The sequence below is a fragment of the Ptychodera flava genome, chromosome 16, assembly GCF_041260155.1.
Source record: "Ptychodera flava strain L36383 chromosome 16, AS_Pfla_20210202, whole genome shotgun sequence".
Classification (NCBI taxonomy): domain Eukaryota; kingdom Metazoa; phylum Hemichordata; class Enteropneusta; family Ptychoderidae; genus Ptychodera; species Ptychodera flava.
In genome coordinates, this window is record NC_091943.1 from 28,734,015 (window position 1) to 28,756,349 (window position 22,335).

At 34.8% G+C, this 22,335-nt stretch overlaps 1 protein-coding gene and 1 long non-coding RNA gene across 2 annotated transcripts; both read left to right on the top strand.

The window, feature by feature from the left end:
- Nucleotides 1-430: 430 nt before the first annotated feature.
- On the top strand, nucleotides 431-16,585 carry LOC139114493 (uncharacterized). Its single transcript, XM_070676265.1, has 7 exons — nucleotides 431-728; nucleotides 2,368-2,784; nucleotides 3,366-3,428; nucleotides 3,995-4,104; nucleotides 11,557-11,841; nucleotides 15,471-15,578; nucleotides 16,391-16,585. The coding sequence occupies exons 1-7, from the start codon at nucleotides 659-661 to the stop codon at nucleotides 16,454-16,456; spliced, it is 1,119 nt and encodes a 372-aa protein (XP_070532366.1). The 5' UTR covers nucleotides 431-658; the 3' UTR covers nucleotides 16,457-16,585.
- A 382-nt stretch (nucleotides 16,586-16,967) lies between these two features.
- Nucleotides 16,968-19,893, top strand: LOC139114494 (uncharacterized). Its single transcript, XR_011547878.1, has 4 exons — nucleotides 16,968-17,116; nucleotides 17,244-17,300; nucleotides 17,817-17,897; nucleotides 18,880-19,893. It is a non-coding gene; the product is annotated as an uncharacterized lncRNA (long non-coding RNA).
- Nucleotides 19,894-22,335: the final 2,442 nt, after the last annotated feature.

Genomic DNA, 22,335 nt, shown 5'->3' on the forward strand with positions numbered 1-22,335 from the left:
ACGTACGTACGTATGTATGTATGTATGTATGTATGTATGTATGTATGTATGTATGTATGTATGTATGTATGTATGTATGTATGTATGTATGTATGTATGTACATGTGCGCAATCGTGCAATCTGGTGCAATCTGAGAGGTGTTTTTAATTTGTCCGTTTTACTAAGTAAAACTGTTAGAGCACCCCGAGGGGCAGAGCATGAGATGGTGGTATCCCCTTTCGTATTGAAAATTTTGAGAAATAGAGTAACTCCTTCTTTCTCTCCACTTTGTGAGCACCCCCTGTATAGCTTTCAATTTTTTGAGTGACCTCCTCAGATTCATCCGGCTCTCCCCCAGGCCGTGAATAATCGACGGCTCCCTTACATCTAGATGTGAATAGTGGTATGAAGTCACGTATTTCTGGAACGGATGAATTAGATTTGAACTTTGAACTGTGCCATCCATGCCACAGCAATACTATTTTGTTGCTCGTCTGGGTACCTTGTTGACTAACGTTCGGTGCCTGTCAGTACATAAGCCTTGGCACTGATAAAGCGTCCAGGAAAAGTTTCTTTCTCGAAAGACATTATTTTATTAATTGGCAAAGCATCGGCCCGATAGGCACATTCTTCTTCGTCCTCGTCAACATAATTGACATTCCTGTAAACTGGTACAACATGGCCGCCACTAAATTCACCATCGAGAATGAGGTTGCTTCAGCGGAAACGGGGAGTACCAGGAACAAAGGTAAACAGTCACTTTAAGTTGTCTAGGTCAACCTATCATTTCGAAACTAGTCATAAATAGGTACAAATAGGTTACGTATTATAAGTCGTATATCGAAAAATGAACACAATCAACAGTATACCCCCGATGACCCGAAAATACACTTCACGTGCGGGGGGTAATACTAACAGGGTCAGCTGTCGTCCGCACGTCATGTTTACATCACCAACCAATCTCCACACATGAAACCTTGGGCCGAACAAGCTACTGTTACGACTGACTTTTCGTAACTTGTAGTTATCGACGGATCGTCACTCGCTCAAAGTCACACAATCGAGAGATACTACGGGAATCGTAATACTTTCAGTAACTGGAACGCACACCAAGTAGTCAGTTTAACTCACCACTTCAGATCTTTATTACTAGGGCAGAGCAGAGCGGCACCAAGTCCGTACTCAGGATACAATCATCGATCAGCAAAAATTCCCTTAGAACTATCAAAATCATTGGCTTTTATACATTTCATCAAAATTATAACACGTTTTGACTCCATGTGACATACGTTCATTGCACATGATGTCACTTGTGTACTTACAACGTAATAAGTTATAAAATTATAAAATCATGTCGGTAAAAGGTCAAAGTAATAAAATCCCAAATACCGATGAAAGGTCAAAATGTTATTGATTTAAGGCATCACACTACATTCGCATTGGTAAGGTCACAGTAACAATGAGCCAGTGGCTGCTATCCCATGAAGTTAAACAATTGACACTTAGTGACAAGTGGTGGGAAGAGTTAACCCGTCACGGTCGTGCGACCGGTTGGCTGGTGAGTCGTCACCAGTAAAGTCGTAGTGGCGAAGTTGAGGAAAATATCATAAGATATCGACGTTTGAGCTAAACTTAAGACATGACGAATAGAGAGCGAAGGGAAAAATAATGACCTCTGTGGAAGGCTAAAATTATCTGAATAAAGGCCCGCATACTCTGAAATAAAATAAGATGAGAGTGAAATGAGATAATTCCAACGCTCAGGCTTTGTTGCAGTATATCAATAAATTGACACAGTGTCTTAGAGCTACATGATGTTAGAATGTCTAAGCAGGCTACAAAAAAAACCACTTTTTTCCAGACATTTTCATTAAAAAACGTAATGCTCGCAATGACGTGTTCTCTCATTGTGTTATCTGAGCAGCTCGACCATAGAAAAGTCTATTTTTTCTTGAGTTTCGATGGCAACGTGACACGTTCAATTAATGAATATACATATAATTAGAACCAATGTAATCTGCATCTTTTGCTGGGTGGTCCAATTCTAGAAACGCAGTTGAGCTGAGCAAGTTTCAAATACATATGCCACTTTAAATTTGGCTATACATGTTTTCTCATATTTTCTCAAAACATATATTTTCTCAAAGTATGACTTTGGAAGGCCGTCCAAGTAAACTGTCATCACTAAACGAATAATATTATTAAATTATATGTAAATCCTGCTATTGACGTACCGTGTTGGTACTGTATTAGTTTCAGTCTTCTAATGCCAGTTTATTGACACACACTCGTATTCGAAAACAATGCACCCGTACTAGGTCCACATTTCACCAAGTACAGGCTTTTTATATTTTCCTTTTATTCTTTTTCACAACTCACGTTCTCAGCAGAAGACGTCGCTATCGTGGAAGAGACTGTCCGTGATCGTAAAGCTATCACCTTTTTCTGCCACAACAATGACAAGGGCTGGGTGGAAGAAACAACGTATAAGCTTGGCGAACAGTTCGTTTGCCAACACGGCGACGCAGATTTCATAGGCGGCGTATCGATTCCAGACAACATTCTACGCTTGATTCGAGAATGCGACACGATAGTTCTGGTGCTGTCACCAGATTTCCTGAACAGCCAATTATGTAAATACGAGGCACAACTTACCCTGAGTGAACATTTGTTCAGAGAGCAGAAGATAGTGATTCCAGTGTTGCTAAGGGGTGAAGACATTCCGGACTTCATCTCTCATTTGACTCACCTCGACGTCGGAGACATAGGGTTCTGGGAGAAATTTATGGGAGCACTAACACAAGGTATTGTCAAAAGTGTATAAGTTTCCATGGTTTTGAAAAATTCTTTTTTGGGTACAGTAATTGCAAAGCATTGCACAAACGAGTGACTTTTGAAAATTGTTAGAGACTGGTATTTCGGAAAGCACATCTAATCATTGAAATATTACGTAAATGTAAGGTGGCCTTTCTGTGTCTCTGTTTGCTTAATTATGTTTGTCATTCTATATTATATATATATATATATATATATATATATATATATATATATATATATATATATATATATATATATATATTGATTACATATATATGATTATATATTGATATATACATACGTATGTACATACATACATATACACACACAAACACACACATATATGTGACATATATGTGTATATACATATATTGATTATATTGATATATACATACTTACGTACACACACAAACACACACACACAAACACACACACACACACACACACACACACACACACACACACATATATATATATATATATATATATATATATATATATATATATACATATATACGCTTTGCACAGAGGAGTAACTATAATTGTTTTTCCATCCACTAATGTACAGGTGACCTTGACCAGGCAGACAGTTGCATGTCATTACAAAGATTTTATGTGAGACGAGAACAAGGTAATTCCACACATTTACACAAATGAATGATTACCACAGTAACTTGAATGGTTGAGGGTAGTATTCTTCTCGAAAGTGAAAGTATTAAACGTTTGGCCGAGATTTTCTTAAGCGAAACTTTCAATCGTTTTCTTAGTAAATCAAGAATAAAAATCTGGGGTTAACTTAGGTGCAAATTTTGGTACTAGAGAAAGTAAATCTAACATTTTTCGATATTTGCTTCATCTGTCCAGATAATTACTGATAATGTATCCGATTTTCCAGTATTGTTGCAGAAGGAACAGCATAGTGTACGAGGTGGAGCCGAGTACATTATGTTGTGCAAAGTTTGTTTTCATCCATTATGGGCTAGGATGGGGTACATTATTGCTTAAACAAATTTTAGTCTGGACATTGGATGTTGTTCTTAATGGGTTGTGTTGGCAAGGCAAATACGTTGTATTTCAACATAACTATACGGAAAGAGTAGGGAAGTATTTTGCAGAACAAAAACTTACGAAAATATATAAAACGCAAAAACGTTTAAACGTTTATCGTTTAAACGGACACATCTGATTACGTTTTAGATCAGTTTAATGGGAAAATGGTTCTCAAAGTAGAGTCTCGAGGTCACTGCTGTGGAGAGGGGTATGACTATGATTCCATATTCGATATTTTAAAGACAAAGGGAATACAGGTAATGTTTCAAACCAACAACCATGATTTGTGAATATGTGAGTAAGAATTTTTCATGACACTTTCCTCTGATAGCAGTGAAGTCAAAGGTTCATAGCTGCACCTGTTATAACTTTTGATGTGTTTTTTAAAGATATTTTGTTTCCTTTGTTTATACGGTTTCTAGTTTTGCTTCCAAACTCACCTTGAAATACCGAGTGTACTGCTTTGTCAATAGAGCATGTGATAACATAATGCCTAATCTTATTGTTGACAACTAAATTTGTATCCTGATAAGCATTCGTTTGTCACAATAACATACAAGCGAACAATTTGGAACTTGCACGGCTAGTAATTTATAGTTTGACGTACATTATGGAGAAGGACAAGAGAGTTTATTCGTTCTAAAGAAGAGAAATAATGGAAATGTCAAGCGCTACAATCTTTGCCTCTGTAAAGGGAAAAAATCACCTTTTTGACCGTTTTGTGATATTAGGAATTTTTTTAAAAACTCATTCTGTGTACAAAATGATGGCTGTACTTATCTGTAAAAGTGTAAAAAAATTACCCCTTTGCTAAATACAAATAGTCCGTGGGCTAGAGGGGGTCTACGTGCACCCCTCCCACAGGATAACAAACCTGTATTTTTCAGAACCCTTGGGATCCCTAGAATACGAAATGAATTTTAACAGAAAAAATATAGGGACGCAATAGCTGTTATGGTCATGTTTTGAAGGGTACCGCAAAATCACGATTTTCCAAGCCAAATGCATTTTCGTCAAATCTGTCTTCTTGTAAGTCATGTGCTGAGCTCATTTTTTAACATAACCTCACTTGTTTGGTATCATTAGAAAGGGAATTTATTCCTCTTTAAGATGACATATTGCACTATGCAATATCTTCCACAGTTTTTGTCAAATATAACCAAAACTTACCCCTTACCCCAAAATTCAACATTACAAATTACAGAAAATCTCAAATTCTACCAATTTTTTAGCTAGGCATAATAAAAAATGCAATGCTTTGTCTGAAATCTGTTTTATTTGATACAGGGACATGTCAGAACTATGAAATAGACTTTTAACAGAAAAAATATTGGGAATCTACAGCTGTAACAGTCATATTTTGAAGGGTACCGCAAAATCATAGTGTTGCAGATTTGCATACATTTTTGTTAAAACTGTCTTCCTATAAGTTATCTGCTGAGCTTGTTTTTGAATATAACCTAGCTTGTTAGGTATCATTAGAAAGATAATTCACTAATCTTTAGAATGACATATTGTAACATGCAATATCTTCTATAGTTTTCATAATATATAACCAAAACTTACCCCATACCCCAAAGTTTACATTGAAAATTTCAGTCATAGCTAAAACCAAATTCTACCATTTTTTTAGCTTGACACAAAAAATCTGGCCGTTTTTGCTATTAAATCTATTTTATTTGTTACAGGAACATGTCAGAATTATGAAATGGACTTTTAACAGCAAAAATATTGAGAATCTACATCTGTAACAGTCATATTTTGAAGGGTACCGCAAAATCATAGTGTAGCAGATTTGCATGCATTTTTGTTAAATTTGTCTTCTTATAAGTTATCTGCTGAGCTTGTTTTTGAATATAACCTGGCTTGTTAGGTATCATTAGAAAGATAATTTACTAATCTTTAGAATGACATATTGCAACATGCAATATCTTCTATAGTTTTCATGATATATAACCAAAACTTACCCCATACCCCAAAGTTTACATTGAAAATTTCAGTCATAGCTAAAACCAAATTCTACCATTTTTTTAGCTTGACACAAAAAATCTGGCCGTTTTTGCTATTAAATCTATTTTATTTGTTACAGGGACATGTCAGAATTATGAAATAGACTTTTAACAGCAAAATATTGAGAATCTACATCTGTAACTGTCATATTTTGAAGGGTACCGCAAAATCATAGTGTAGCAGATTTGCATGCATTTTTGTTAAATTTGTCTTCTTATAAGTTATCTGCTGAGCTTGTTTTTGAATATAACCTGGCTTGTTAGGTATCATTAGAAAGATAATTTACTAATCTTTAGAATGACATATTGTAACATGCAATATCTTCTATAGTTTTCATGATATATAACCAAAACTTACCCCATACCCCAAAGTTTACATTGAAAATTTCAGTCATAGCTAAAATCAAATTCTACCATTTTCTTTACCTAGACATATAAATTCCGGCATTTATTTGTATGAAATCTATTTCATTCGGTAATGGGTCATGTCAAAAATATAAAATAGACTTTTAACAGAAAAAAGATTGGAATTCTGTAGTTGTAACAGTCAAATTTTGAAGGGTACCGCAAAATCTCAGTATTCCTGACTTGCGTGCATTTTTGTTGAATCTATCGTCTTTTAAGTCAACTGCTGAGCTTGTTTTTGAATATAACCTGGCTTGTTAGGTATCATTAGAAAGATAATTTACTAATCTTTAAAAAGACATATTGTAACATGCAATATCTTGTACAGATTTTTATGAAATATGACCAAAACTTACCCCATACCCCAAAATTTACATCGAAAACTACTGTCATAGCTAATGTCAAATTCAAGCAATTTTTTTACGCAGACATAAAAAATTAGGCAATTTTTTGTATGAAATCTTTGATTTTGTACTTTGCCATATCAGAAATATGAAATGAACTTTTAACAGAAAAATATTGGGATTCTATAGCTGTAACAGCTGTATTTTGAAGGGTACAGCAAAATCTCAGTATTCCTGATTCGCATGCGTTTTTGTTAAATCTGTCATCTTATAAGTCGTCTAATGAGCTTGTTATTGATTATAACTGGATTTGCTTAGTATCATTGAAAAGGTAATTAAATAGCCTTTACAATGACATATTGTAACAGGCAATATCTTGTATAGTTTTCATGGAATATGACCAAAACGTACCCCATACCCCAAGGTTTATATTGAAAGTATTGTCATAGATAACGTGATCAAATTCCGTGAATTTTTAGCTAGACATGATAAAAATAGCTCTGTTTCGGTATTAAATCTGTAGTATATGGTACTGGGTCATGTCAGAAATATGAAATAGACTTTTAACAGAAAAAATATTTGGACTGTATAGTTGTAACAGCCATATTTTGAAGGGAAATGCAAAATCGCAGTACCGCGAACTGGCACCTTTTTTGTTAAATTCTTCTTCTTTTAAGTCATCTGCTGAACTTGTTTTGTGACACGACCTGGCTTGTGAGGTATCATTACTAGGGAAATTTATTCTTCTTTAAGATGACATATTGTAATATACAATGTCATTCATAGTTTTCCTGGAATATGGTCAAACTTTACCCAATACCCAAAAAGTTCAAATCGCAATTACAGCTTATCTTAAATTCTACCATTTTTTGCTGCACATAATACAAAAGGCAATTCTTGTTTAAAATCTGATTTATTTGTTACAAAAGTATGTCACAAGTATAAAATTAACTTTTAACAGGAAGATGATACAATTTAGTAGCCATTTGGATCATTTTTGGAGGGGAAACCCATATATTGCAAATGTATGTGTTTCGGCAAATTTGCCCTGATACCTGGGTACCCTTCCAAATATGATTTAAAAGGCTACAAATCATATTATGTTCCTGTTAAAAGTTAATTTCATATTTTTAACATACTTTATTAACAAAAACACATATTTCATACATTGCATACAAGCATTGCCTTTGGTATATAAAGTTAATAAATTGTAAAAAATGGTAGAGTTTCAGATTTGCAGTAATTTGCTGTGTAAACCTTGGGGTATGGGGTAAGCTTTGGTCCTATTTCATGAAACCTAAACAAGACATTGCATATTACAATATGTCATTTTAAAAACTAGTAAATTACCTTTCTATTGATACCTAACAAGCCAGGTTATGTCAACAATCAAGCTCAGCAGATGACTTTTAAGAAGACAGATTTAACAAAATAGCAAGCGAGTTGGCAATACTGTGATTTTGCGAGACCCTTCAAAATATGACTGTTACAGTTGTAGAGTCCCAATATATTTTCTGTTAAAAGTCTATTTCATATTTCTGACATTCCCCCATACCAAATAAAAAGATTTCATATAAAGCATTGCCTTATTTGTTATGTCTAGCTAGAAAATTGGTAGAATTTGACGATAGCTACGAAAGTAATTTTCGATATAAACTTTGTGGTATGGGATAAGTTTTCGTCATATGCCATGAAAATTGTATAGGATATGGCATATAACAATATGTCATTTTAAAAAGTAGCAAATTAGCTTTTCAATAGTATCAAATAAACATGGTTATGTGATAAAATAAGCGCAGCAGATGACCTACAATGGGACAAAGTTAAGAAAACACATATGAGTCTGCACTGCTGCGATTTTGCAGTACTCCACAGAATATGCCTGTTACAGCCATAGAATCCCAATATTCTTTCTGTTAAAAGTCTATTTCATATTTCTTACATGTTCCTGTACCAAATAAAATAGATTTAATAGCAAAAACGGCCCGATTTTATATGTCTAGGTTAAAAAAAGGTAGAATTTGGTTTTAGCTATGACTGAAATTTTCAATGTAAACTTTGGGGTATGGGGTAAGTTTTGGTTATATATCATGAAAACTATAGACGATATTGCATGTTGCAATATGTCATTCTAAAGATTAGTAAATTATCTTTCTAATGATACCTAACAAGCCAGGTTATATTCAAAAACAAGCTCAGCAGATAACTTATAAGAAGACAAATTTAACAAAAATGCATGCAAATCTGCTACACTATGATTTTGCGGTACCCTTCAAAATATGACTGTTACAGATGTAGATTCTCAATATTTTTGCTGTTAAAAGTCTATTTCATAATTCTGACATGTCCCTGTAACAAATAAAATAGATTTAATAGCAAAAACGGCCAGATTTTTTGTGTCAAGCTAAAAAAATGGTAGAATTTGGTTTTAGCTATGACTGAAATTTTCAATGTAAACTTTGGGGTATGGGGTAAGTTTTGGTTATATATCATGAAAACTATAGAAGATATTGCATGTTGCAATATGTCATTCTAAAGATTAGTGAATTATCTTTCTAATGATACCTAACAAGCCAGGTTATATTCAAAAACAAGCTCAGCAGATAACTTATAAGAAGACAAATTTAACAAAAATGCATGCAAATCTGCTACACTATGATTTTGCGGTACCCTTCAAAATATGACTGTTACAGATGTAGATTCTCAATATTTTTTCTGTTAAAAGTCTATTTCATAATTCTGACATGTTCCTGTAACAAATAAAATAGATTTAATAGCAAAAACGGCCAGATTTTTTGTGTCAAGCTAAAAAATGGTAGAATTTGGTTTTAGCTATGACTGAAATTTTCAATGTAAACTTTGGGGTATGGGGTAAGTTTTGGTTATATATCATGAAAACTATAGAAGATATTGCATGTTACAATATGTCATTCTAAAGATTAGTAAATTATCTTTCTAATGATACCTAACAAGCCAGGTTATATTCAAAACCAAGCTCAGCAGATAACTTATAAGAAGACAAATTTAACAAAAATGCATGCAAATCTGCTACACTATGATTTTGCGGTACCCTTCAAAATATGACTGTTACAGATGTAGATTCTCAATATTTTTGCTGTTAAAAGTCTATTTATAGTTCTGACATGTCCCTGTAACACATAAATAGATTTAATAGCAAAAACGGCCAGATTTTTTTGTGTCAACTAAAATAATGGTAGAATTTTGTCCTAGCTATGACTGAAATTTTCAATGTAAACTTTGGGGTATGGGGTAAGTTTTGGTTATATATCATGAAAAGTATAGAAGATATTGCATGTTACAATATGTCATTCTAAAGATTAGTGAATTATCTTTCTAATGATACCTAACAAGCCAGGTTATATTCAAAACCAAGCTCAGCAGATAACTTATAAGAAGTAAATTTAACAAAAATGCATGCAAATCTGCTACACCATGATTTTGCGGTACCCTTCAAAATATGACTGTTACAGATGTAGATTCTCAATATTTTTGCTGTTAAAAGTCCATTTCATAGTTCTGACATGTTCCTGTAACAATAAAAATAGATTTAATAGCAAAAACGGCCAGATTTTTTGTGTCAAGCTAAAAAAATGGTAGAATTTGGTTTTAGCTATGACTGAAATTTTCAATGTAAACTTTGGGGTATGGGGTAAGTTTTGGTTATATATCATGAAAAGTATAGAAGATATTGCATGTTACAATATGTCATTCTAAAGATTAGTGAATTATCTTTCTAATGATACCTAACAAGCTAGGTTATATTCAAAAACAAGCTTAGCAGATAATTTATAGGAAGACAGTTTTAACAAAAATGCATGCAAATCTGCAACACTATTATTTTGCGGTACCCTTCAAAATATGACTGTTACAGCTGTAGATTCCCAATATTTTTTCTGTTAAAAGTCTATTTCATATTTCTGATATGTCCCTGTATCAAATAAAACAGATTTCAGACAAAGCATTGCATTTTTTATTATGCCTAGCTAAAAAATTGGTAGAATTTGAGATTTTCTGTAATTTGTAATGTTAAATTTTGGGGTAAGGGGTAAGTTTTTGTTATATTTGACAAAAACTGTGTAAGATATTGCATAGTGCAATATGTCATCTTAAAGAGGAATAAATTCCCTTTCTAATGATACCAAACAAGTGAGGTTATGTTAAAAAATGAGCTCAGCACATGACTTACAAGAAGACAAATTTGACGAAAATGCATTTGGCTTGGAAATCGTGATTTTGCGGTACCCTTCAAAACATGACCATAACAGCTATTGCGTCCCTATATTTTTTCTGTTAAATTCAATTTCGTATTCTAGGGATCCCAAGGTTCTGAAAAATACAGGTTTGTTATCCTGTGGGAGGGGTGCACGTAGACCCCCTCTAGCCCACGGACTAAAACAAATGATTCCTTTGTGACTTCTGGACGAAATGGATTGTTCCCATTCCAACTTGCTTTCCTATGACAAAGAACATCATTGCCTCAATGTTCGGGAAAGCTGCTATCTTATCTATATGAAAGGTATAACAAAGATTTCATTACAAAAGCTTGCATTAGGTCCAAATTTTATATAACACTGTGCGCTCATCCATGCATGGCGAGAGTTGTGCTCTTGAATTTTTGAACTTGAAATTTGGTACAGACTGTAAAATGTTTCACTGGATGTTTAATCTTGTCTGACTGGAAGCAGAGTTGAGGTTGTGCACAGTTGACCAGTTTGTAACATGTTTCAAGCAGTCAAACAACACAAACCACTTTTCATGTCTTACAAAATTCATGAAAAGTAATAAAAAAACGAGCAACTTTTTCCCTTTTAACAATTTGTACTTCTATGATTGACGTCAGCGCCCCTCTTTCCAGTATATCGATTACGTCCGGCTGCCTGCCAAACTTACGAGTCTATACACTGTTCGAATTCCGTTCCTCTTCTCACAGATAGACAATGAAAGCAGGGAGAAAGTAAAGAAAGCTATAGAAGAGGTTGGATTCAATAGTTGCATTTGTTGCTTGGAGTGCTACACGTCAATACATACAATGCGAGTTTTATTGGTGCTGTTCTTCGTTGTTTTCGTTGTCGTATTATTTTTCAATTACATCGGTGTCAAGCTTGCTGGCGAAGTACAGAACACTCACTTCACGATCTTTGTGTGGATAATTACTTCTATTGGAGTGATACTCTTATTTTTGTATCTAATAATATTCCTCGGACTCTATAAACTGGTAAGTAACTGATGTCATATATAAGCAATTAAAATATGATTTTTGCAGGTTTTTGTCCATTCATATTAAATCAACCGTAATCTAAGCTTATCTCGATTAAGGCCAACCACCCCAAAACCAAAAAGAAAAGAGACTAACACGGTCTAAAATCGACGAAGAAATCTTAGCTAAAAGGTGAGGTTTATGTCAATATGACGAAAAATTGATCAAATAATAATTACGATTCAAGGTACTTTATCATTTGATCCCTGAGACATTTATTAGTGACAGTATGTAGTAGGATTATCCTGAACCACTGATATGGAAAGGTGGCACAAGGTGTCTGGAATGGGTTACCGTACCCTTCTAGCATTCCAGATCCATCAAGGTTAATCCACACAGTTGTGTAAATTTGTGAGTGATACGGTGGCTGAAAATTCACTCCACAAAGTCACAGATATGTATACTAGTCTATCGTTCGTCATTTGAGTGACAGAAATGTAATAATAGCAACAGATCTCAAAATTTGCCATAGAGCTTTTATTCACTAACCATCCCCATCTCATAAGTTTTGATGTTATTTTTGTGTATACAATACGCATATCACATAACAAATCTTATCAATTCGCATCAGCATCGCATCAGCATGGCATCGTCTACATATTGCATCAGCGAACGGTCGCATCAGCATCGCATCACACATGGATCGCATCAATCTTATACTCCTAACTCGCATAGACGTTAAGGTAGTACGCACCTCGAAAGTGAAAGACTTAAGCTTTTGCTCTAACTTTCCTCAAGGAATCTTTCAATCATTCTCTTTCAAAATCAAGAATAAAAACAATGGGTAACCATGCAAATTTTGGTACTAGAGAAACAAATTACCCAAGATTTACCGATATTAGAAATTCAAAATGGCCGCCATCCCTGTGTTAACTCTATGGAGAAAAATAACAAATTTCGAATTTCGAAAAACTAAGCCGGTAAAAAGTTTTCTTTCACATGTGGTATACTAGAAGAGAATTGTCAAAGTTTGAGAGTCCGAATGTCTGTCCCCGAGGTGCGTTCTACCTTAATGGCATCCGCTTCGCCTCGCCTACATTTCGCATCGCATATTGGTCGCATGCGCATTGCATCGGCTATGGCATCGCCGATTGGTCGCATCAGCATCGCATTATTCATGGATTGCAGCGATCTCATACGCGTCATATCGCACACACATCAATCGTCGCTTGTAAAAGTCGCATCAATTTTCTCAACTTGCATCATTAAAGGTGAAGATCAAACATACTCATTGTACAGAAATAATCGAATCGTACCTCAACAGACATTCCATAACATTCAATTTCTATATTTAATTGTGGTAAAATATAACAATTTACCTCTTGTTATCATACTCAAATGAAATGTTCCGAGGTCAACTTTAACATGTTGAATCTGTATGTGTACTATCTCGAACATTGCTTTGATAAAATGATCAAATCTTGCGTTGAAATGATCACCGACACCCGACCTTTATGGTTTACTGTATGCTAGTGACATTCATAACTGGTTAATTGATAGAATCGTATGTACGCGATGCTATTTCCATGCATGTGTTTGTTATGAAATGATTGAATCATACTTGAACGAAAGCTTCTGAAAACCCAACTTTTTAGGTTTCATTTTAGGATAGTAACATTCAGTTGATTAAACGATTGAATCGCCCTTTAACGAGAGGGTCTCAAACCCGATCTTTTAGTTTTAATGATAATCAAATATGAAAATCAATAAAAGAGAATTTAGGAAAAAACGAGCTTTAGAAGCTCAAGGAAAGGTTGAAATTATCAGACATGTGCGTCAAAAGGATTAGTTGAATGTCATATACTTATTGTCGTTACAGAAACAATACTTTATTTAGCGTCACTAATTTACCATATTAAAAATTTTGTAGGAATTCAACCTAGCTTTTGAACCGGTAAAATGTGACCGATTGAAAAAAATGGTACTTTCAATGAGATGCGACCTGGGGTGATCGATCGATGCGATGCAATGCATCCTTTGGCTGCGACAATGATGCGATCTACGTTTTCAATGCGATGCGTATATGCGATGCAAGAAAATAATGATGCGATGCGATACATCCTCGGGCTGCTACAATGATGCGATCTACGTTTTTTCTCAGTTGATGCGATGTGGATGCAATGTAGAAAATAATGATGAGATGCTGATGCGAATACGATGCGGATGCAAAAAATCAGACTAGTTATGCGGTACGCTGTAATACTTGAGAACCATATGAATCACAAGCTTTACTGTGTCTGTCTGTCTGTCTGTCTGTCTGTCTGTCTGTCTCTGTCTGTCTGTCTGTCTGTATGTATGTATGTATGTATGTATGTATGTATGTATGTATGTATGTATGTATCTATGTATGTATGTATGTACGTACGTGTGTGTGTGTGTGTGTGTGTGTGTGTGTTTGTGTGTGTGTCCATTTCTATCCCTGGACTATTTCACCATCATCTTCTACAAAACCTTATCTCACCAAAACAATTATTTGCCTGCATGCTACAGGCACATTCAAGTGTACCCTAATCATATTAAACTTTGAACATAATCAAGAAGATTTTATGTGAAGGCTCCCATTACAGACATTTTTGTATTTTCCATGTTCTGATACCATTTGTCTAAATGAACATGAGATATTTTCAGCATATGTCACCACTTCTATTCAAAGAGATAAGGGAAACATTCTTTTGCCTTTTCGGCACTTCTGGACTTCGAACCTGCAGTAATAAGTATACGTTTAAGCACTTTTACTGTTGCCCATTGACAAATTTATATTTCAGACTATATCATAAACAATGACTTTTTTTAATAGCTTTGTATGTTTTTCACTGTAAACAGTGACGCATTTCACACACATTCATACTATAAGGAGTGACAGGTAGAAAGAAGCCATAACACTTCGGCCAAAAGCCAACTAGGATCAAAACACTCTAAACCCTCCCAAGTTCAACCCAACTCCTCCTAAAATCGACTTCAAAGTCTCATGCAATTTTACGTTAACCAAAGAAAGAAATATCCCAGCACGATTTACAAGAGCTGAAATTTACCCATTCACTTCTACTCGGCCGTACACATCCATCTCTCCTATGCGATAAACACACCACAGACTGACTAGTCCATTGGTGTATGCGTTATTCCATTAAGAAGAAATTTGACATTCAAAACATAAATGCACGATTATATAGGCCAAATGTCGTATTGATAAAATATTAGTGCAAAGGACTAAATGCTTTTCGGCATGTTTTGTGAATGTGGGACCATGAGGGCGCAAAGAGTGATTTATCGATCATTGGCATAAAGGGCCTCGGTCGTCTCGGGTCGACCATTGTCGGGTCGGGTTTTCCAGTATTCCTGAACGTTTTGAATTTTTACCTGGAGGATGTCTGCTAATAGGTTGCACTTCCGCTAAAATTCAATTTCGGTCGGTTGAATTACATTAAAATGATATGTTTACAATTACAACGCATTTCGTCACAATATTTCAATTCGTCCGGTCTTGCTACCCTTGAGCAGTATTCGGTAAATGACGATTCCATAGCTAGAAACGTCCTTTTGTGTTCGATCTTGAAAAGTCAACGTTTTCTGTCAATTTCAATCTGCAGCTAAGTGTTTATGTAACGACACCAATGCGAGCTTCCAATTTCGTACTCATAGATCATGACGTACTCTTTGGACTTGGGACAACCAACTACTTTACAGGTCGTAGAGAGGTATCCTTTATATAAGTGTTCATTTGTTAAATATGATAAATTAGAATGCCAAGGAGGATTGTGTAAGACTGATATGAAGACCTCTCTGTGTGTCCCGTACCATCCCTCCGTTGAACACGATAGGTCAGAAACCTATAGGTCAGAAACCTATTTTCTATCAATCGGGTCAGTATAAAGAACGCGGTGACATTCTTGCTCCCTTATTGTAAATAACTTTCGGATTGTGCTAGGGAGCGAACTACATGATTTTGAAATGCATTGTGGGTAAAAAGTTGATTTTCCACCACAACAAGAGTTTGCGATAGTGATGTAATAAATTCTTTTAACACGAATGTAATCGCTGTATGATATAAAATTCGTTACTTTGTTGGTGAAACTAGCTAAAGTCATTCATTTTTCATCTTTTCAGGCATTTCCAGTATTAAACTCCTGTATAAACTGAAATTTTACTTTTGCTTCTGTAATCATACGTTTTATACGTGAACAAATCCGCCATTTTGAAAATATACGACGGCCTGAGACTTCAATGACTCACTTACGGCACCGAGAATTTTGTGACTACAGCATGCGCTCAACAAAATGCTAAGAAAAATCGGAATTTTTAACACAGGGTTTTCGCGCTTAATTGAAAATCTTTCATATGTTATTCTTTGCTTTGGCATAAATGAAAGAATACTTTACATTCAATAATGGTGTAGTCACTTACAGATTATTTTATTGACAGTAACCGTTGTATCTGAACAAAGAGTACAGGGAAGTCCTTAGCAGATCCGAGTCTGGCTTGTTTCCGTTTTCTTTAATTCAAATACCAGCTCGCTTTTTTTCACTTTCGGACGAATAGCTGTCAGGTAAGTATGAAGTTATACGATAGATCATGAACATCCCTCATAAAATTTGAAGTCTGTAAGTCATATTTATCTTTTCTTGCTCTCGGCAGTTTGGACAATCGTCCCTGCCTTGATATATGTACCAAAATGCAAAAGCCATCATTCGTATAACTGCTCCAAAAGAAACGCATGAATAATAATAATAATAATAATAATAATAATAATATATATATATATATATATATATATATATATATATATATATATATATATATATATATATATATTCCTAGAGATCAATTGGTCGATATGACTTTATGTTTTTGTTGTTATTGGCGTGAACTGAACTGAACTGAATTTTATTTTAGTGCAGGCCAGCATTACTTTGTCAACGAGACCATTGCATATTTTAGACAATGCAGTAATTGGTGACGTTAATATTTCATAATTTCAAAATACTTTAGGGAGTAGGAGACAAAATGACAAATGAGTGACCAAATTATAAAAGATGTATCAAAAGTTACTAGTATTTTTCCTTCGAATTATAACCGAATTCTATTAGCAATGTCGGACCTTTCAAGAGTAGAGCCAGCAATACCATCGCTAGTGGAATCATGACGACCGAAGTTACTTCTTCACTGACCATTCGGTTGATGGAAAGGGATCACACGCTCCTTTTCTAGTATGTCTGAAATGACGACGACATAGAAGGTAGGCCAATTGTAACATCGATCCACGGATCCATTGCCAAAGTTTCTCTCGCACTTATTGTGGTGTATTTTATGTGAAACATTGAAAAGGACACTTTCTGAAAATATGCTCATTCGTTTACTTAAAGGCATATATCGAAAGATACCTAAGAGAACACTTGAAAAATGGACAAAGGAGAAAGATGGTAAGTTTCAAAGAAAAGGCTACCTTTAACTTACAAGATATCTACGTCATTGTCCAAAGAGAGTATATTCTTGCTGCCATAAATGGGGGAAGAAAAAAACTGTTAGCAATCGTTGTAGCGTAATTGGAAATGAAACCAATTTTAAGGGGCGAATGTATTATTGATGCTAACATAATGAACATTTCGCTGGAAATAATTTCCAGCTTTAATATAGACCCTCTTTTTCTTCTAACATCAATTCGTAGAAAGTAATGATTTTGATTGTTTGCTATATATCAAATATCAATATAGGCCCCGGATGTCGACCATAATAAACACATGTGGCTACATTATAGCTTACTCTCTAAGTATTTCTTATATGTTATTGTGAACATATAAAAATCAGCAATATGTAATCGGTATTAACGTTTACAATATTGCATATTTCCTTACACAGTATTGAGTTGACATAAAGGAAAATGAGCAAATGCTTACATCATATTCCTGAAAAGCCAGATTACAATTTCTATTTTATAGATCTGGAGACGTTGTGATTCAAATACTGAAGAGGTATCTTGCGAGATGCGATCTTTGACTTCAGAAAACGCAACCATTGAAGTAAGTACAGAAAACAGTATTACCGCCTTTTTTAATCACACAGAGTAAATTGTATGAACCCACATGCATTGATTCCAAGGATAAACACAACGTTAGTACATTTCATGTATTTCATATGATATACACCTTTTTGCATCTCAGCGATGCTAAAGAATTAAATAAATAAATGTATTAAATACATTTATTAGATAAATAATGTATATAATGAACAAGAAAGGAAATATGATGATGATTGTCGTGTCGGTGGTTATTAATGGCAAAATGTAGACAGGAGACGCATTAAAACATCTCCATGATCGTGTAGATATGCTTTCAGTAACTGTTCGGTATATTATCTTAATTTTGAATTTACAGGATTTATGACAAAAACGATTGCGTTGTGCATGATATATCAGAAGTTTCACTTATTCAACTTTAGAGCATACTTGTGAACATTTGGTTGTCTTCGACATAAGATAATTGTTAGTAACGTAGGCTTTATCTGTGACTAGGTTTTAACACCCTTGTCAGAATACCACCATTCCATGTATATTGAGAACGACGTCGAGGTGCTAAGAGTGCAGACTGAAAGAACACTACATCGAAACGTTCTGATATTATTAACTAAACATTCATTTCAGTAGGCCCTGTGACATATATTGCTGCGATACAATATAGGAAACCTTATATTTTGTCATGTTGTTAGATGAACTCCTTTACTATTTTGGTTCAACGTCAAGATGTACTGAATTAATATGCAGGCACTTTTTGAACATGTTTGAGTCAGTGATCCGTTGTCAAAATGGAAATGGTACCTACACAGTCAAGACTGTAACTACCACCACTACCACCAGCACCATTGACAAAAAACAATCGATTTGATAACAACAACAAAGACACCACCATAATATAACCGCTGCTTCTTGTTTGATAAAAAACGACGTAATGTTGAAATAAAATGACTAAATGATTACAATTACCATATATCATATTTTCCCTTCAGAAACTTGCAAAGAGGTACCTCTCAGAGGTAGCCGGTATCTATGTCTATCAGGAATTTCGAAAACGTCTGACTAATCCGTCGACAGGACAGCGACACTCGCCCCAGGGTCCGTGTTTGTGTCAACTGGTTGACGAACTGTTCTTCAACAAACCACACACAGACAGAAGTCCCGACTTTGATCTATTCGAGCGTCAGGTCTACAGCGACATTTTCAGACTAAACTTTTAACGACGGTTAATTGGGATTGTTTTCGTATCAATCATTTAACGCAATGGTGTGAAAGTACTATGTGCACATAAATTTACATCAATCTTTTAATGCAGGAGGGAGAAATGAGTAATTTCTTATGCAGTACTTTTCTAACTACTTAGATGGCGTAGAAGAGAATATTTTCTTCAGAATTCTATTCCATGGATTCTTCAATCTCTTACAATTTTTTGTACACCGTAAATATCATATGATGTCATTCTACGTCTGCCTCACATCCACGTACACATATGACATCTACATTCTACATTGTTAAATTGTATATTTAGAATATATTATATCAAATAGGGATGATCATTCATGTACCAAGGCTCTCTATATATAAATTCTTAGAGAAATCAATGATTGAGCCTGTTTATATTTAGAATACATTATTATCAAATTGGGATAAGCATACATGTGCAGGGGCTATACATTTCAAGAGGGGAAAACAATTATAATTGATCTAGCTAACATTATTAATGATACCTTTAGTATTTCGTTTCACTTTTGCTGTTGAGCAATGAAAAATGCTCGATATAAAATTACAGCGACAATATTTTAAAGGAACCTATGCAAACAGAGATAGATGAACAGCTGGTTTGGACATGGTAATCTTTTCGGTTTTTTCCCATCTCTCTATTATTTAGTTGCAAATCTTTAAGGTGATACTATTTTATTTTATAATAAGAAGTGTCCTTGCAGGCAATGACAAACTTCAATTTAAGCTTTTGGTTGTTCAAATTCCTCAATAAAAACTATACACACAAATCAATAGATGTGGTGTACATGTGGTGTACCTCAAGATACCACCTGTCTGACATACTATATACCTGTGTAGAAAATCCGTGACCACCTTAAATGCCGGAAATTTCAAACCGCACGACGAATTACTGTATACTTTGAGAACCAGAAGAGTATTTAACAGATGTTTCCTGATTAGAGAGAGAACAGATGTTTCGCTGTTTTTCCTTTCTCTGTATTCCGGCCATGTCATTTCGTTTGAATAGGAAAACAACAATAATGATATTACAGCAAGGTTGGATGTTAGCCGTAACTCTACATATAATGTAACACGATACGTATAAGCATGGGACAACGTAGTCGTCTAAGAACATATACACAGGCTACCATTCCTTGCTATGAATTATGAAAAATATTAAAAAGACAAAAATGTTCATATTTTTAACCGTATTCATTTTTGCTCATGTGTTGTACCTTCTGCCACGAATGAGACAAAGTGACACGTAGTAGTAGCATATTACTCGATGATGAGATGGATTTTATGATAAATAAATGAGATTGATACAAAACTAAACTCCAGATCTTAATGACGTCCATTGAAGTGAGGATAATTGTCATTTTCTTGTTTTCGTATTCATTGCAAGTTCTGTATGTCTCGTCTATTAGCTTTCAAGAAACGCAAGAATATGAAATACTTTAAATGTCTTTGAGGGGCGCACAAAAGAGGGATGCCAATATATAAATTTATCAGGAAATCTGGATGTTATATTGGTGAAAATGATTCTACAGCCACGTAAATTCATTATTTTGCGTTATAAACAATCCTCGAGGTATAGTTTACAATTTGCGAAGTTTTAATTTTACATCAAACAACAACACTGCAGCTGTTTTGACGCCTTGCCTTAAAAGACGACTTTGTCAAGGATTAGATGTGGAGACAGGTCAACTCTAAACACAAATTAGACATGTTTGAAGTTCATTGCCCAATGCAGAAAGTCAAGTAATTGATTTTCTCCAATAAATGTCAACTTATGTGCTATATGAATGACTGCATGGGGTATGAGGGTGAGATGCATTAAATAGTTGAGGGCATTACCTTTAACTACATGCGTATATCCATGACGTGATTTCCTAATTTACCACCAACACCTCTCAAGTAAGTTTGGATCATAAAGTCATTTCCCGATCATTTGACTGACTACCAGTGAAGAGTCTGGAGAATTGATCTCCTGTAAGTGCTTGTGAAATGGCCCCATCGCAAAAGAAATGTTGAAATGGAGAGCGGCGAAACATCATGAACATCCCTCATAGTACCAACTGTTTGACGTTTTAATTTTCAGCTTTACTTTTTTTCCTAGATCAAATACCACCATCAACAGTGTGTTTTGATTTATGTTGACGTGGTTGGCGATGAACGGGCTTCGAAAGTGATCCTTAACCGCCTTTACACCCCGACAATTTCAGTCGAATACACTTTAGTAAATACCGAAAAATGTTTCTGAATGAATGAATGCGATGTATGTAGTGACTTTAAAGTCCCAATAGCTGTGAATGTGTAATAAACTGGTCTCAAAACATTCCCCGTTTTCCAAGTTTTCTTTGAATAAGACCAATAAAAGACTTATAAAGTGAATACCACTCTCATAAGTGTCGAAATGGCATGTAAATTCAATGTTTCAGCATTTTAGATTTAGATTTCCCGCCATTTTAAAAGTCCAATCATGTGACAGTGTAAATAATGATTACAACAACATGTTGGCCATCGTGTGTTGTGCATCCTAGTAAATGGGCACATTCTTGTTTCTTTTATGATCACGATGTGTATGTGCAGGAAATACTGCATTTCGATGTAAGGACGCCATTTCATGAGAGTTGCACCTGTTTATTGTTTAACCACAGTGATTTATTCAGGGACAATAAATACTATATGACAAAAACCAAATAAGTTTCATTGTCTACAAGTTTTTTTACTGATGCAGGTCGCGCAGACAGTAAAAAAAAAACGTGTAATGTAAAATGTATACACGCACTAGCTCGCTTTCGATTCTCGTCTCTCCCTCGAGAGACAGAAGTGAGACATCATCAAGGAATTGAATCGAAACGTAGATTTTGTGAGCTCTTTAACTCTGGGGACGTTGAGGATGAATGTCAATTTTTGTTAATTTTTTTCCACTTTATGACAGTATTAGAATTAAGATTTTACCACCAAGTACTTTTCTTGATCCAAATTATGACAAATTCAAAAGGCTTATATGAGTTCTACAGATTCCCAAGTACTATTGAATATTTGCAAGTATATTTGCAAAGCCATAGCTATGAGGTATATTTACAAAGCCATAGCTATGAGGTATATTTACAAAGCCATAGCTATGAGAGCAGCAGCCATTTGCCACTCTTAGTATAAATAATCTTTAACTTTTATGTAAAGGAAGTCTCAGTGAACCCCCGAAAGTGACAACAACAGCT